The sequence below is a fragment of the Hippichthys cyanospilos genome, chromosome 11, assembly GCF_059441005.1.
Source record: "Hippichthys cyanospilos isolate Australia breed blue-spotted pipefish chromosome 11, RoL_Hcya_1.0, whole genome shotgun sequence".
In the NCBI taxonomy this organism is placed as follows: domain Eukaryota; kingdom Metazoa; phylum Chordata; class Actinopteri; order Syngnathiformes; family Syngnathidae; genus Hippichthys; species Hippichthys cyanospilos.
The window spans coordinates 6,976,854-6,994,136 of NC_142379.1; the positions used below are offsets into that span (position 1 = coordinate 6,976,854).

The 17,283-nt window shown below is 40.5% G+C and overlaps 1 protein-coding gene across 4 annotated transcripts in view; it reads left to right on the forward strand.

The window, feature by feature from the left end:
- Positions 1–17,140, forward strand: part of eif4g1b (eukaryotic translation initiation factor 4 gamma, 1b) — a 28,966-nt gene extending 11,826 nt beyond the window's left edge. For 3 of the 4 annotated variants that reach the window (XM_088427023.1, XM_088427024.1, XM_088427025.1), the window contains 24 exons: positions 2,550–2,642; positions 2,828–2,915; positions 4,368–5,339; positions 5,504–5,592; positions 5,729–5,918; positions 6,678–6,811; positions 7,047–7,172; positions 7,277–7,687; positions 7,788–7,934; positions 8,049–8,285; positions 8,378–8,482; positions 8,679–8,963; positions 9,367–9,475; positions 9,555–9,663; positions 10,307–10,557; positions 10,679–10,806; positions 13,225–13,397; positions 13,489–13,614; positions 13,706–13,787; positions 13,937–14,035; positions 14,183–14,317; positions 14,609–14,690; positions 14,890–15,030; positions 15,746–17,140. In XM_088427023.1, coding sequence (XP_088283149.1) covers positions 2,550–2,642; positions 2,828–2,915; positions 4,368–5,339; positions 5,504–5,592; positions 5,729–5,918; positions 6,678–6,811; positions 7,047–7,172; positions 7,277–7,687; positions 7,788–7,934; positions 8,049–8,285; positions 8,378–8,482; positions 8,679–8,963; positions 9,367–9,475; positions 9,555–9,663; positions 10,307–10,557; positions 10,679–10,806; positions 13,225–13,397; positions 13,489–13,614; positions 13,706–13,787; positions 13,937–14,035; positions 14,183–14,317; positions 14,609–14,690; positions 14,890–15,030; positions 15,746–15,924 — 4,491 coding nt within the window. In that variant the 3' untranslated portion in view covers positions 15,925–17,140. Of the gene's footprint in view, positions 1–1,759; positions 1,908–2,549; positions 2,643–2,827; positions 2,916–4,367; positions 5,340–5,503; positions 5,593–5,728; positions 5,919–6,677; positions 6,812–7,046; positions 7,173–7,276; positions 7,688–7,787; positions 7,935–8,048; positions 8,286–8,377; positions 8,483–8,678; positions 8,964–9,366; positions 9,476–9,554; positions 9,664–10,306; positions 10,558–10,678; positions 10,807–13,224; positions 13,398–13,488; positions 13,615–13,705; positions 13,788–13,936; positions 14,036–14,182; positions 14,318–14,608; positions 14,691–14,889; positions 15,031–15,745 lie in introns of those variants that run through there. The other variant, XM_088427026.1, reaches the window with a different exon arrangement.
- The last annotated feature ends 143 nt before the right edge of the window (positions 17,141–17,283 follow it).

The window sequence follows — 17,283 nt, forward strand, 5'->3', positions numbered from 1 at the left end:
GGAGAACTTTGGTGCAATCACTTTTGGAAGCTCACTGTCAAAACTCAAAGAGACGAACAACCATTCATGCACCAAATCATACCTAAGGACAATTTAGTATGTCCAATACACCTGCCATGCATGTTTTTGGGGTGTGGGAGGAAGTCGGAGTCCCCAGAAAGAACCCACGCGGGCTCGGGGAGAACATGCAAACTCCACACAGGAAGGGCGGAGCGAGTTAGATTTGAACTCGGGTCCCTGAACTGTGAGGCGGACGTGGTAACCACTGCATCACAGAGCCGCCTACTCCAGCCTACACCCTATATCTGCAATTGCATTTTTTTTTGTAGAGCTGGCCCTAAATTCACATTTGTAAAGGTTTTTAAAAACTACTCTGTGATGTGTTTTGCTTTTAACTCATTCATTGCCATACATTTTAGAGAATTTTGACATTTTCAATACCAACGCGATATTGTGTTCAATACACCAAATCGAAGAAATGAATAAATTGACACTCTCTGCCTTAGGTCCGCAAAATTCAGCCATTTTTCCCTGTGGAGTGTCAAACTCTGTTGATCTCAAATCTAAAATGGGGCATGGATGCATTTTACCGGCGGTTGTTCATCAGTAAAGTTGTTTCCTAGTGAGATATTTACATTGGAGAAGAATGAAATACTCCCCACCCATCCTTTGAAAAAATGTGCACTTGTCAATGGCAGTGATTCATTTTTATTTATTTATTTTTTGATGGAGGTAAAATTGAATTTGGAAGCAATGTAAACATATGAGAAGTTTTTCACATGTAAGAAACTCTTGGCATGTTGTACTTGTATATCTCTGTTGAGCTTCGGTCTTTTGCCTTGAGACTTTGACTGGGGCTCTTTGGGCTGCTTATCACTGACTAGGGTTGCCTGTATTTGGACTTTGACTTGGTCCAGGACAACCATGAGAAAGTGGCATTTGGGGAATACTGTGTCACATATGCTTGTGTTCATGAATGTCCCTTCAGTTTATGTGCACTTTCGTATTCAACTTAAAACTTTGCACTGCAGTCTGGGAACTTTTTGATCATTTATATTCCATGCCATTGCTTGAAAATATATTAATAAATCATATTAACAAATGAATGGGTGTGCAAAAAAAGCACTAGACTATTTTAGAGCGGCTAATATTTTTTGGCAGTTGCATAGTGTGTGTTGTACACTGCTTTTGATTTGTGACAACCCTGTGAAATCATATGGAATCGTAAGCTTTTTAATGGTTTTCTTAACATAGTATTCATCTATCTTGCTCTCACTGCATGTCAAAGTGGAAAAACTAGCGGGGGAGGGGCTGTGGGACATGTCAGCACATTGCTCAGCTCCACGTGGCCAACTATCCCCCCTCCCCTACAGATTTCTGTGGCACTCCCTCTTCCTCTTCTGCTGGTTTCCTCTGTTCTTGAGTAAGTTTGCAGCTTGTCGGCTGAGAGTGAAGAATGAGCAAAGATCTCTTTTTGCTATTTGTGACTTATTTGATTATAACTGTCCCCTTTCTTGAAAGGCTTCTGTTCCTTCGTACCCGCTCCCTCCCTACTTCCCTCGTGGGCCCCTTTAACTGTCTGTTAGTCTCTGTGGGCGGGAGTTGCACATTCCAATGCCATAGCTTTAGAAGGCCAGTGGCCATCCTTTTTTCTCTCTCCTCCCTGTTCTGTTCATCAAATGAGTGAAGGAGTGAAGTTCCTAGCTAGTCTACTTACTGCATAGCTCAGCCCAGCCCTCCTCTGTTCTGTTCTCAGGCTGGGACAGTTAAGATTAGCTAAAACGTTCTACCACACGCCTGCTTTATGGTGTTAATGTCAAGCCTGCAACGGGCTCGAGTAGCCACTCCACTCCAGGGATGAGAATACTCTGTTAGGAATAGCTACCAATGGACTGGGCCTGGCAAAGGTTAGTAATGGTCAACAACCATTTTGTTTTCTGAGTCAAACTTTTAGAGAGGGCGTCTTTGCCGTGCATATTTGCTCAAGGTTAAGTTTGACATTTTAGTCTCATGACTCCGAACGGCACTTTATTTAGTCGCATTCTGGCCCGTAGCAGTTTCATGGCAGCACTGACTTGCTAGATTAAGCATGTAGCAAGCGAGTGAGAGAGGGAGAGAGAGCGTTTCAAAAATGTTTGTGTGGCACTTAACGTGAGAATGATTGCACTTTTACATTTTTGCTCTTGCTAGCGGCAGTTGTGCGTGTGTACTGTTGAATGCAAAATGATTGTCAAGTCAGATCGCAACTTGTCTTTGTAAAAGACTACAATTTTCACACCCTCCCATGACTGCAATAGAATTTTGTTTGAAATATGAGAAATCACATTTTCATAGCGTGATAAAGTCTGTGAGTCATAAAACAGAAGATTATGGGCATGCATGACGAGTGATTCTGGTCTCAAGTGTAACTGAGCTACCCCAGGAATATTGTAAATAGGACTCCTCTTGCAGCCCAGCTCAAGTATGCCATATATGTATTTTTTTTCCTTTTATCTTTCTGTTGACTTGTCTTTAACTATTTGGCACTTGATCTCTCATATATTCCATAGATCAGAATAAGAGACCCAAACCAAGGAGGCCGGGACGTTACAGAGGAAATTATGTCGGGGGGTCGTAGTGACTCTACCCCAACGCCACCACAGGTAGGTTTGTTGCCCTAATTTGACTTGACTTTTTTTTTTTAATATGATTTCATTCATTAGTCACCCCCCCACCCCTTTTTCCATATGTCTTTCTTAACAGACATTCTGTACCTTAACATTGTTTGAGAATGTTGCTTTGAATTGCTTTAGATTCTTCAATCTTCCATGTTCTCATGCTTGTACAGACTGCCATCTTTGGATCCGACACAGGGTTGGTCCAGGCCAATGGTGAGAGCACTCCAGCTGCTGTTGCTCAAGCACAGGTTACAGCAGGTGAGCTCCATGTGTAGTTAATCTGCTACACTTTGATCCAATGATTCCCAACCAGTGTACCATGGCAAATTAGTGAGAGCTCATGAGCTGTGCCACGAAAATTATCCACTGTCAGCTATTTGGACAAATTAAAAAATGGTTTTCAATTGAAAACAATACAATTTTGGTAATTTATCTGAGAGATGCCCTAAAATACTTTAAATAAATTAATTTTTTATTGCAAAATCATACATTCATACTAAAAAGTGTAGAAATGTTTACCCAGACACAGAATCAAACTTCCCTTAGGCCATTTCAGCCCATCGACCTCAACCTCATAGAAAACCTAAGAGTCTAAATAGAAGAGTGCAAAAGAGATTATTCAGATATCAGGATTAATTCGGGAAATATTGAAAAGAGGAACGGGAAAAGGTTGGCCATTCAGAATCATTGTACGTACATCACTAATAATGTAAAAAACTTATTGATCTGTTCCAAAATGTATGTGGGTTTCAATGCTATAGCCAAATTGAAGTATTCAAAATATCACAATGATTAGCCACTCCTTGGCACACTAATCAGAGAAATGAGTACATGAGCAGTGCGTACAATTTTGACATGGTGATTTTGTGCTAATACTGTACACCAAATGTTTTCTTTTATAAGTCACCAAGATACTCCAACGCTATGCATTTTGAGAGCCTTTTGTAAGCCTAATTTTTTGCAAGCCTTTAAATATTAGAATTATAAGTCATACCTCATCATCCTTTTTCAAGCATCTCCCTTTGGGGTACTCAAAGCACTAATAACACATGTCAAGCTGGACTCACTTGACTGTCAAGTCGGCCTTATTGCTGGGGTCTGGTGCTGCATATTTTTCAAAGTCCGTCAATGCAAAAGGGGAAACCCTGAACTGGTTGCCAGTTGTGATTAAGCAGAAAACAACAACTCCATCAGAGATATAGCAAAAACAATAGGTTTGGCGAAGAGTCCAGGAACTTGTTGAGCTCGGCAACACCAAACGACCTGGAAAATCACTGAAAACAAAAGTTATTGATGATAGATGAATCCTAGCATAAACGTATCAATAATGCTCTGGGAGGTGGGCTTATCTGTGTCGAAGTCAACATTTGAGAAAATACAGAAGTTTCACCACAAAGTGTAAAAACCTTTGGCAAGCCGCAAAAACAGAAAGGCCAATTAAGAGTTGCCAAGAAACATCCAAAGAGCCAGTGTAATATCTAGACTCTAGATATCTAGACTCTAGAGCATCATTTTGTGGACTGTTGGGACAAAAGTCATCTTGTACCAGAATGATGAAAAAAATAAAAGAATGGCGAAGGGAAGGTACTGCACAAGCTCAGCATCTTGTAAAACTGACACATTGTACATGAAAAAGAAACATTTAAACTGGACAGTGATACAGTATATTATTACTATTCAAACTAAAGCTTTTCATCTTTGCCATTCCAGATGATAGAGAAAAACATTCGCTGCCTCCGTCACAGCCTTCTGATAGCGTTCAAGATGACCTCAACCTGGCAGAAGCTACCTTCTCTGACATTAACAATAAACCGACTCCACCATCTCTAATATCAGAAGCACTTGAAACCCCTGTTAGTAATATTTGTATTTCTCCGCCTGCGTCCATTGCTCCCATGACAGACACAATGTACACCCCCACATCTCAGAGAGAACTAACCCCAGAGCTCCAATCGGCGCCTGAGGTGCCTGCCTACCCTGCACCCCTTCCTGACCCTATGCCTACTTCCGCACTTCAGCAAAACTCAAAAAGGACAGCTCCAAATCTTGAGGCAGTTGATGTGGCGATTGCAGAAGAAGTGCAATCAGAGGATTCTTCTTTTATGGGCAATTCTCTTACCATCTCCCCCTCCGCAAATGGTGTGACTCAAAATGTGCCAGAAAGCCCTTTGATCATGTTGCCATCTAGTCGCCAGGAGTCTTCTCTGGAGTCTCCCATTGCTCAGCCTGAAGAGCTCTGCCTTTCCAATGGTCTTCCTCTTCGATCCCCCCAAGACCCCGAGGCCCTCGATACTAGCAAAGAAGTGCAAGATGACAGCCCCATTGCTGAGCCGGATGTTTGCCTGCAAACTGCCCTTAAAACCTCCAAAGCCATCAATAAGGCAGTGCCTACATCACTTGTTGAATCAATAGCAGCGCCTATTGACGAGTCTGTTCCTATCGTCAGTCCAGAGGTCCCTGCTGAAACAGTCATCCAGCCAGCACCTTCTCAGCCTAAGGGTGAAGAAACGGTTCCTGCTGTTTCCCAAGACACCAATGGGAGTACACTAATACCCCAATGCAATATCGTAGGAGCAACGTCATCCCAACCGGTGACGGGCTCAAAAGATGACCACAGCCGAGAAACATTGACAAGTTCTCCGCAGGTTGTCCCCAATACACTCGTAGAAACTCCAATGCAAGGTGTGTCACTTACCCATTATTTTGTAGGCATTACATTTTGAGTTATTTATTTGATTTTCCTCACTGTAGGGGATGGTACTTTGTCATTGTGTATTATAGCAAATTTTTGCAAAAAGGTGCTAGGTATTTGTTAAATATGATGACTTTTATCCATATTTCTGTAGCTGCTGTGTCTGTGCCAAAGAAAAAGAGGAAAATGAAGGAGTTCAACAAAAAGGAGGCAGTGGGAGATCTACTAGATGCATTTAAAGAGGTGGTTGAATGTTCAAATGTAAATCTGGATGTGCAATTAAAGTCACAGCGACTTTAATTGCATGTCCTGAGCAGCCAAAAAGTAAAAAATAAAATTTGAAATCTAATGTTTTTGTGACTTTCCACCATTGTGTCAGGAGAAAGTTGTACCACCAGAGCCTGAGGTTCTCCCAGAAACATCAACGGAAACCCAACTTCCTGCTCCATCTCCAGCGATAGAGGACACTGACTTAACTTGGGAGGATAAGGAGGACAAACTGGATGCTGAGAACATTCAGCCAAACCCTCACGAGCAGACAACCAAGAAGGAGTATAAGTATAAAGAGGGTAAGTCCCACTATCCCAGTTGCTGCATTTTACTCAGTATAGGCGCAGAACGGCTTGCTTTCTCATACACATTCTTTTCCAGGGGGGAAAAAATCTAATACATAATACCCAGCCACTGTTAAATGGTTAAATACTAAATATCTTAGCCCTGATTAATGTTACTATAGTGGAAAAGAGGTTGAGGGGTTCAGGTTTGGCCGGTTAAAAAAAAAAAAGTTCAACCCAAAACACAATTTCAGTTGTAAATTCGAGACATGTTTGGTTGAATGCAATTTTTTTAAATTTGCTGGAAGCTATGACAGTCTGCTTTATACTGTAAATTGCAACAGTGGATTAATGAGTTTTTTTTGTAACTTCTGTTATTTAATTAAAGCGCTTAATGTTCTGCCTGGCACAATCACTATTACATATGCAGTAGGTGAACAAAAATGTGTTTGTAATTAATAACTTTCATTCAGTTTGATTTGTCTGGCACCCTTAATGAACTGTCATGGCAAATCTTGTTGACCGCAGCACCCTTTTTGCGAATCGATGTTTCAATGTTGTCATAATAGACCGTAAACCGATGCCATAAAAACCCTTTCTCCGAACATACATTGTCTATGTCATCTTCAATGAAGAATTTTCAAATATTAGAATATTACCTTTTTCCCTAATTAGATGACATAATAGAACAGTTATCCTAGAACTTAGCATTCTGACAATATTTTGTCTTTTGAAATAAATGTTTTGTGATTCCTGAAAATGTTTTATTTTCAGAACAATGGAAGCCAATCAATCCAGAGGAGAAGAAAAAGTATGACCGGGCGTTTCTTCTGGGATTCCAATTCATCTCAGCCAGCATGAATAAGCCTGAGGGTCTTCCTGCCATCAATGAGGTCGTCCTGGACAAGGTATCGACAATGACACTAAAAGACAACGAGAGAGAAATGAGTGGGATCTGCCAATATTCTGTAAATAATCATTTTTAAAAAAAGTTATTTTTTTAATGAGATCCTTTAAAACTCAAAAATCAGGCCAATGTTTTTAATTTTTGGTAAGAATTTTTGGTGAGAAATGAAATAACCCCAGTGCAAAATCTCTAAATGTTTTCTTTTTGTGATCAGCACATCTATCTTTTCCTCTTAGGCCAACAAGACTCCTCTGCGTCAGCTTGACCCTAGTCGGCTTCCTGGGATGAATTGCGGCCCTGATTTCACGCCTTCCTTTGCCAACCTTGGCAGACCGGGTATGGGAGGAGGAGGTAGAGGACCAGTAAGTTACATTTGTTTGTCATGAAGGTCACAAACTATCAAGTCAGCAGTCCTGTCTGATACAATGTTGTCCTCTAATTTTCCCTCTTTCTTATCGTTTATTAGCCTCCAGGTATGGGTGCAGGCCTGGGTGGGCCACGTCGCTCTCAGCAGATGCAACGGAAAGAACCGAGGAAAATCATTACCAGCATGTCACTCAATGAGGATGTGAAGCTGAACAAGGCTGAGAAGGCATGGAAGCCTTCAATGAAAAAAGCAGTGCGTGGTTCCACAGGAGAGGAGACTATGGAGAACAGTCCAGATCAACTCAAGACACAGGAATTATATAAAAAGGTCCGGAGTATCCTCAACAAACTGACTCCACAAAAGTTTCAACAGCTAATGAAACAAGTGTCAGAACTTACCATCGACACAGAAGAGAGGTTAAAAGGTGTCATAGACCTCACCTTTGAAAAGGCCATCTCTGAGCCAGACTTTTCCGTGGCCTATGCCAACATGTGCCGCTGCGTTATGGGGGTACGTATCAATAGATTACTAATATTTACTCCCAATCTTGGCAAATTAAAACAAAATGATATTCCACAATAAATCCTAATACAATTTCTGAACGTTTTAGCTAAAAGTCCAAGCCACAGATAAGCCAGGAGACACTGTGAATTTCCGAAAGCTGCTTCTGAATCGATGCCAGAATGAGTTTGAAAAGGATAAAGATGACAATGAAATCTTTGAGAAGAAGCAACGAGAGCTTGAGGCTGCAGAAGGGGTATTGTACTACAAAGTCTTTTTTTTGTTTGTTTGTTTTGTTACAATGCTATACACAAAAAATACACTTTTTTTTCCATGTCACCTGGACATCCCATTTCTCACCCCTCAACAGGATGAAGAGAAGCAAAGATTAATGGAGGATCTTGAAGACTGTAAAAACAAGGCTAGGAGGCGCTCACTTGGTAATATCAAGTTTATTGGCGAGCTCTTCAAACTTAAGATGCTCACGGAAGTCATCATGCACGAGTGCATCGTAAAGCTACTGAAAAACCATGATGAGGAGTCCCTGGAGTGCTTGTGCAGACTGTTATCCACTATTGGAAAAGATCTAGACTTTGAAAAGGCCAAGGTACAGCACACACTTGTAATTTATTACATCAGTTTGCAAAGATGATGACAATGTACAAAACTAAACTAAAACTCTGACTAATGTGGTTTTAGCCTCTCATGGACCAGTACTTCAAACAGATGGAGAAAATAATAAAGGAAAAAAAGACCAGCTCCAGGATCCGCTTTATGTTGCAAGATGTGGTGGACCTTCGACGGGTAAACACTCCAGCTGATGTTTCAGCAATTTTTTGCTACTTACTTTCAGCATGCATTGATGACTCGACCTCATCATCTGGCAGTTTTAATGCCACTGCAAAGCCTGATTAGAGTTTTGCTTTTCTGGATAATACCTCTTTCTGTTTTAGTGACCTATTTATGCATTCTAAATTGATTCTCTTTTCTACCACCTCAGAATAACTGGGTGCCCAGACGCGGCGACCAAGGCCCTAAGACTATTGACCAGATCCACAAAGAAGCTGAGCTGGAGGAGCACAGAGAGCAGATGAAAGTGCAGCATGCCCTCAGCTCCAAGAAGGAGTCTTTCGGCGGCCCAGGAAACAGGATGGGTGGAGGAGGATCAGGGAGTCGTGGGGCACCTCACACTCCTGGCCGCGGCGTTTCCCAACAAGATGATGGCTGGAACACAGTTCCCATATCCAAGAACCGAACCTATGATGCAAAATTCAAATTCCCAAAGGTTTGTGTCTTGTTAAATATGTGTTTTTGCTTTCTGCCCTGCATCGAGGATAACATGTTGAACGTGTTTTGATGTGTTTATTTTACATTATATTTGCAGCCTTGCTCAGTAGCAACTGAACTGTAGTCAGGTTGCACACCTGGATCTTTTCTAGCCTCGTTTATTGATGTGTGCATATACAGTGTACAATGAGCAAGGGAAAGACACCGGGTCTGTTCACAAATAGTGAAAATCCAGGTACAATTGGTAAATACATTGAAAGACTATAATTTTAGAAAATGGAAAACACCTTAGTTCTATACACACCCAGTCATGCCTTTTAACTGCATGCTATTTCTGATTTGAGTCACATGCCTAAGCAATAATCAATTTTTTTGTTTTTGTTTTGTTTTTCTTTTTCCAGGCACCTGCTTTTGATATCCACACTCAGTGTCTAGCTCCAGGAGGCAAAGGTGCTTTGAGCTGGGGAAAGGGCAGCAGCGGTGGTAGCGCCAACAAGCTTATGGATTCTGGTAGGTCTCCCTGTCAGATATCACCTAATCAATAGCTTTGATTTTGAGCAAAACGTTCTGAGTACATTTTTCTTTTCAGGTCCAGAATCGGGCAGCCGTCCAGCGACCAACACTCTGAACAGGTTCTCAGCGCTGCAACAGGCCACGCCAGGCACTTCAGCTGAGTCAGACAGGCGGGTTACTCAGAGGTAAGAGCAGTTGTAACAAAATTGCAATGTTGTTCTTGCAGACCTGCTAACATTGGGATTTATAGTATTTTTCCCCAAATACCACAAAATTAAAATTGTGTGTCAATCTTGGCCATTAAAAAAAAATATATATATAGTGTATATTTCAAAAGTGATCCAAGATTTGACTTGCCATTGTGCTGTTCCACATATGTACAGTAAGACTGCAGAGGTATTTGTAGATGTATTATGTTCTCTAAGTGGTCAAGAAAATAGATTTTTATAGTCATTCTGTATTATTAACTTTATTGATAATATGGTTATTCTGCTTTAACTTTTCACAGCTGAAACTAAATATTTTCCCTCAATTGGCAGGTCTGCAACCTGATCTCAATGAGTTCACAGCTGGTTTAAGTTTCTCACATCCACCTAGTTCATTACCCTTTATTAATAAGTTAAAATAATCATCTGCACAACCCACACAAATGAAATTTACTATATGTCATAAAACGCCAGCAATGGTAGGCAAAAACTAAGAAAATAATTCCACAATTGTAATATCTACATTGTGGTAAAATGATTAGTAGTTCGGTCAATTAATTTTTGTTCTCTGCAATCATTATTTTCCCGTTATTGAATCAATATTTAATCTGTCCCTAATCAGAAACAGCTCAAGTCGAGAGCGAGGGGAACGCTTTGAACGTTCCGACCGCGCCGATCGCGGATTTGACCGACGTGATGACCGCGAACGAAACAGGCCTCAGGTTACAGCAAGACGCAGCTTCAGTCGGGAAAAAGAGGAACAAAGTCGGGAGAGAGAGAAACGCGGGTCAGCAGATCCGGTACGCAAAGCAGCAAATGTGACAGATGACAGAGATCGGAGCAGCAAAGAGAGAGCTCCCAGCAGAGAGAATGGTATCTTTACAGATTGGTTGCGCTCATATTTGTCACATGCCAGTATTTTCATTTGAGCAAACATGATTTTAGGTCTGTGCCTTGCAGTTACATTTTGGTATTCTTTTGTTTTCATAAACAGTGAAGAGGGAAAGGGCTGCCACTCCTCCACCGCCCCAAACTACCACCAAGCCTGCCTTGACGGTGGAAGAACTAACCAAAAAATCCAAAGCCATCATCGAAGAATACCTCAGTATACTTGATATCAAGGTAACATAACATTTGTTTTCCACAAAACGTGGGTATTTCGCTAATTTATGCCTGTAAATTACATTGCATATATTGCATACTGTGTATATATATATTTTTTTCTGGAAATGGGATTAATTTATGCTTTAACTGAATCATAGATCTAATGCTCATTGCTCATGCATAATCAACAATATCTGAGCTACTGTGCATCTGGACAGCATTTACACTTTTTCTCTTTATACACAGTTCATGTTAAAGCTTTTTTTTTTCAATATGAGAATGAATTTTCACCTTAAGATTGTGCACGAAACACTACATAATCACATGTGAATTCTGATTTGAATTGTGCAAATTATTTTTTGTATTAGTTTTTTTATGTATATATGTTTAAAGATCTAAACAAAAAAAGCTATATGGTCATTATGGAGTGTATTGATGATTGCATTTATTATTAATTGATATGTTGATTTTAGAGAAAAAAAATATGTTCATGTGGAATAAGTGAAGGTCTGCAAATACCTTCTAGTTTTCACCTATCTTGTTCGTGCACAATTCTAACAAGTATCTTGCACATGAAACATTTAAATTGTTTCAATAAATGGTTTAATTAAATCATGTTAAATCAAAATACAAAAAGTATATGCACTTAAAGTTCGGAATCTTTTCTTTTCTCTTTTAGTTATTTGTTGAAGTCTAAGTATAATTTTGTCATGTAGAAAAAAAGCGAAAAAATAAATATACAGTCGACCCCCGGCTTACGAGCACCCTGATTTACGAACAATTCGCCTTACGAGCGTGGATCAGGGAGATTTTAATCCTCCGCTTGCGAACAAACCTCTCGCCTTACGAGCATTCCGAATAATCCAGCCATTGAATTTGTTGTAATGTTCTCGCTTAACTGCGTCAACAAATTTAACAGTTGCGACATCGTGAACGCTATTGGTCTTACAACGTCACACTGACTGTCTCACTCACGGTGTCTAAATATAATTACCATTTAAGTGTAGTGTTTGTACAGCTAAAGAGAAAAACAGCCGACATGAAATTAAATGTGCCGATTGCAGGACAAAGAATTGTCATTGGTTTAAATGTGTGTTTTTTTTAAAATTAATTGTCAATACATTCCAACCGTTTAAAAAAAAAAGTGCGAATAATTATCAGCCAGTCAAGGAGACGCCAATATGCTATTGGTCGATTAAGGTCACCCGGTCTCACTCACGGAGATGCTATTGGCCGGCGTCACACGTCAATCACAGAAATGCCGATATGCTATTGGCCGAACGCCTTTATCTAGCTTGATGGGACAGGATGGAAGGAAGTAGAGAAAATGTGTGAAAAACGGAATGTTTTGAAGACTTTGCAAACTTTATCTGTTAGACATAGCTTCTAAAATTACTAGCAGCGGTAAAGGAAGAAATAAGAGGATGATGTTTTAGTATCTCCGTGATTTGCACCATGACTGAAAGAGTTACTGTAACACTGTAAGACCAATAGCCTATTTGCGTTGCCGTGTTGGCATTGAGCGTTAATCACTGCATCCTTTTACGGGTGGAATTTCAGTGCTGTTTAATGGTCGTTCTACATAACTGCATGTCATGTTAGACGGCAACCTCCCGACATGCTTTGGGACAGCGCCCTTGTTGCAATACTGTGAGTTGAAACCAACATTGAGCTAATGTTCGAATAAGCTATAAGTATGGTGCCTAGTCAATACAACACACACACCCTCCCCTCCGCCTCCACTCAGCTCAATTCACGTCGGGAAAAACAGCTGACATGAAATTAAGTGTGCCGATTGCAGGACAAAGAATCGTCACAGGTTTAAATGTGCTTTAATCAATTAGATGTCAATACATTCCAACCGTTTAAAAAAACGTGCCAATAAGTATCAGTCAGTATCAGTCAGACGCCAATATGCTATTGGTCGATTAAGGTCACCTGGTCTCACTCACGGAGATGCTATTGGCCGGCATCACACGTCAATCACAGAAGTGCCGATATGCTATTGGCCGAACGCCTTTATCTAGCTTGATGGCACAGCTGGTTGGGATGGAAGGAAGTAGAGAAAACCCTGACTGAAAAAGTTACTGTGACACTGTAAGACCAATAGCATGTCTGGTTTATAGTGTTGACTTCTGCTTATCTTAGCTCAAGTCACATCTTTCCAAAGGTAAAAGTCGTTATTCCTTTGTATTTGTTATTTAATGAAACTGTACAGTAGATTATGTGACTCAATATTAATATATGTATACAGCGTGATGTTCTTACCTAAGGCTTCTGCGCGCGTTGCACGCATTCACGAATTAACATGGGTTTGGATTGCCCGCTATACGAGCAATCCGAGATACGAGCGTAGCCGCTGAACGGATTAAGTTCGTAACCCGGGGGCCCACTGTATTAGCGTGCTTTGACGGCCTACGATATGTTCCCCTACAGGAGGCCCTGGAATGTGTGGAGGATATAAACTGCCCTCAGCAATTGTCTGTGTTTGTCCAATTCGGACTGGAGTCCACACTGGAACGCGACACCCTTACCAGAGAGAACCTAGGTCGGCTGCTTCACAGACTCATTCAGAAAGGCATCCTTCCGGCAGAACAGTACTATAAAGGGTCGGTATCCAACCGTTCCTTTTTTCACGGGTCATATTGCTTTTGTACTTCCGAATGTCAGATTGGAAACTGAGATCATTGTTTTACATAGGCTTAATGAAATCCTGGAGATAGCTGAGGACATGGCGATCGACATCCCGCACATCTGGCTTTACCTGTCAGAACTGATCACTCCCATGCTCCATGAGGGAGGGATCCCCATGGGACACCTTTTCAAGTCAGTGTCAGACCTCTGTACCTCTGAATGTTCAAAGAAAAAATGGAAACTATTTTTCAATGGTATGAATGCTATGTTTTGCATTTTACAGGGAAATTTCAAAGCCTTTAATCCCGATGGGCAAAGCTGGAGACCTGCTTGCCGGAATCCTCAAATTACTCTGCAAAGAGATGGTGAGCTCATCAGTTAGACTTTACACCTCAAGTAGACGGTGGGATATTAATTTCAGTGACAATCGTATCAAACATTGTGAATCAGAGGGATGCAAGTTTTTTTGTTTTTGTTTTTTATTTTGACATTGGTTTGTACGTCTCACAACTAGAGCCATAACAAGGTGGGCACAATGTGGCGGGAGGCAGGACTCCAATGGAAAGACTTCCTCCCTGAGGATGTGGACATCAACAAGTTTGTGACGGAAAAAGTAAGGGTACCCCCCCCTCAAAAAAAAAAATCATGTTTTGCCACTTTCAATGATCTATTGCAGTGGAGACTTGAGTTTCAAAATATCACTATTCAGTTCAAATCACTTCCTAACTAATACCAAGGTAACATTTGTGTTTTGGTGAAGAATGTGTTGTTCACACTGGCCGAAGCACCCGAAACAAGTAAAACTAAGAAGATGAGTTCTACAGAGCTGACCAGACAGCTTGAAAGACTGATCCAGGACAAGGCTGATAACAAAAGAATCACTGACTGGATCGAGGTTTGTATTCATTTCTGTTGGCTTTTTAGGAACGTTTAACTTCCATCCATGGTTTTGGAAATGATAGCCTTTGAATTCTATTCTCACAGTATTAGAATAGTAGAGCACGATTATACCAACGTATGCTTCAATGGTCGAGGGAAAAATGGACGTTATGTTTTTTTGACCGAGCAAGCTATACAATGATGATAAAGGCATTCTGGTCTATTCTAAATGTGTGTTTTCATGCAGTGGTGTGTTTTTGAATGACGCTGCTGAAATTGCACTCATGTTTATCCTTTGGTCTTGTAGGCTAACCTGGATGAGCAGCAGACCAACTCCAACATGTTTGTCAGAGTACTGATGACCTGTATCTGCCAGTCAGCTATCATCTGTGAGTTGTTCGTTTTTTTTCATTTTCCATTCAATGAAATGGATGGGTAGTGAAGTTGCATTTCATGGACTTTATGTTTGAGCGCAGGTCAAAAAAAATGTTCAGTTAAACTGCTACATGCTTTCAACTCTATATGCGAGCTCTAATGAACGTCCTGCTGACTTTGTTTTTTTTTTTTTTTTTTTTAAATGGCTCGCAGGTGAGAATCCCTACAAGGTGAATGAAGGGATCATCAATCAGAGGGCTAAGTTGCTAGAGAGGTTCCTGAAGGATGAGCAGAAGGAACTGCAGGCTCTCTATGCCTTACAGGCTCTAATGGTGCACATGGAGCAGCCGGCCAGTGAGTGACTTTATACAAACCAACAGAACATTTGCCTCATTTATTTACTCACATTTTTATGAGTACCGCATTTTTCAGACAAAATAGATTTTTCATAGACATAGGTTGCACCGGACAGGTTGTGACATCAGATATTTATGCAGAAAGATGGTATAAATTAGGTTTCAATTTTTGTTTATTTTTATATATATATATATATATGTATATGTATATGTTTATGTTTGTTTATTTATTTTTTATATATATCAACATCATGCCTTCATTACAGATTGACCTTGAATACACATTTATAAACAAGAGCTCCAACATAACACATACACTGTGAGCTTTTAGAATACTGCACCAACACAACAGTAACACCTGATTGTGTTTACTAATGGAGAGTGCCCCCTGGTGGCGAGTAAAACAGCAGTTTAAATTCAAAATCAATACAGTGGACCTCCACCATACGACAGTAATTCGTTCTGGAGTTGGGCTTGTAGGCGAAATCATCGTGTGTCGGGCAATAGAAATTTACGGTAATTAGCTAATTCTTTTGTTTACCGCAAGATTGCCCTCCGGTGGGTAGGGAAAAACAAAACGAAACGCAGTGAACGATAAGCCGCAGGGTTCAAAGCGTGAGAAAAATGTCGAGTCTTACAGTCCAAAATGTAGATTATTGAACGTGTTTCTTCAAAGTGCCACGCGTGTGCCGTTTCTCTCGTCCCCAAATCAGATCTGCTGCGAATGTTCTTTGACACGCTGTACGACGAGGAAGTCATCAAAGACGACGCCTTCTACAAGTGGGAGTCGTGCAAGGACCCCGCCGAGCAGCAGGGCAAGGGCGTGGCCCTCAAGTCCGTCACCGGCTTCTTCACGTGGCTGCGCCAGGCGGACGAATCGGACAACAGTTAGGGTCTCTGGAGTGGGACGGTTTGAACCGGTGGGATTCGAATCGGGATCCTTTGGGACAAAGGACGTTCCGACTCGACTAAATCGGCTAAAGCCTTTCATGAAAACAGAAAAGACAAAAAAAAAAGAAAAAAATCTTCAACTAGGAGAGATTGTGTTATCGATCGAGCGTTCGATCATGCCATTTTTTTTCCTGTGCAATTGAATGTCCTAATTCTAACGAATCCACACGATGAGACGGTAGCGAGAAGTGGAAGGCAATTTTTTTTTTTTTTTTTTGAGTTTGCTTTGAAGTTTGACTCCTATTTTGAAATGACTTTCCCTCATCTCAGCAACACTGTGCTGACGTACATGAAATGTAAGAGGCTCTATATTTTTGATGATGTCATCATTTTATCATGACAAACGTGCAAGAGTGATGTAACATTTGTTGTTTGAACTACATGGATTTTAGACTTTTTTTTCTGTATTGAACGATTGGGGTGTGCGTGGCTTTTTTTAAAGGAGAAAAAAAGGAAAAAACATCTAAAGGTGGGACATTTGAGACGAGTCATAAATTGTGGACTCGCGAAAACTAAATGCAGATTTTTCAAAGATGGCGTCACTATGAACATTGAGCGTTTTGCTGCTGGGGCCGATGATTATTCGCCGCACCGCTTTAACCAAGCATCTGCTGGATCTGTGTTACGGTTTCCTTCTCTACTTGACGGCAGAACCAGAATGAGGACACGTGACTACGTCTCGCTAAGAAGCTTGTTGGATTTTCATTTGATGGCTGCTGATGAAACTTGAAAAGTTGCATCATCGAAACTCCACTTTATGAAAGGAACATTTTGTAAAAATGTTCTCACAGGACAAATCCGAAGGCCTTTTTTTTTTTTCTTCTTCCATGAATGGAATCAGATTTTAGAACAGTTATGTACATATGTCATAGATATTTTTTTGTTTTGCCCTCCCCCCTCCCAAGAGAGAATACTAATGTCGGTTTCCTTTATTGTAAAACAAAGTGAAAGCTTCCCCCTGTATTTATTTCTCTCTTCAGCTGACCGAAAGTGCTTGTAATTATCGAATCAAAGTGCAGTAATTGATTGCGGTGAAGTCGGAATGTGTAAATATATTTTTTTTTTTTGCTTTATGAAAAATAAGATTTAATTAAAGAACGTATGACTTCAGACATCCCAAACTGGAAGTACTAATAAAGATTATTGCAAATATGAAATTCTTATGCATTTTGTTGAGTGTGGACTACGTAACAAAAAGCCGATTCTCACATTGAAAAAGATTTTGAAGACCTGACAGTTTAGCACAAACTTGAGACCTTTCTGGAAGCTTTTTTTTTTTTTAAATTCTTCCTCATCCAGC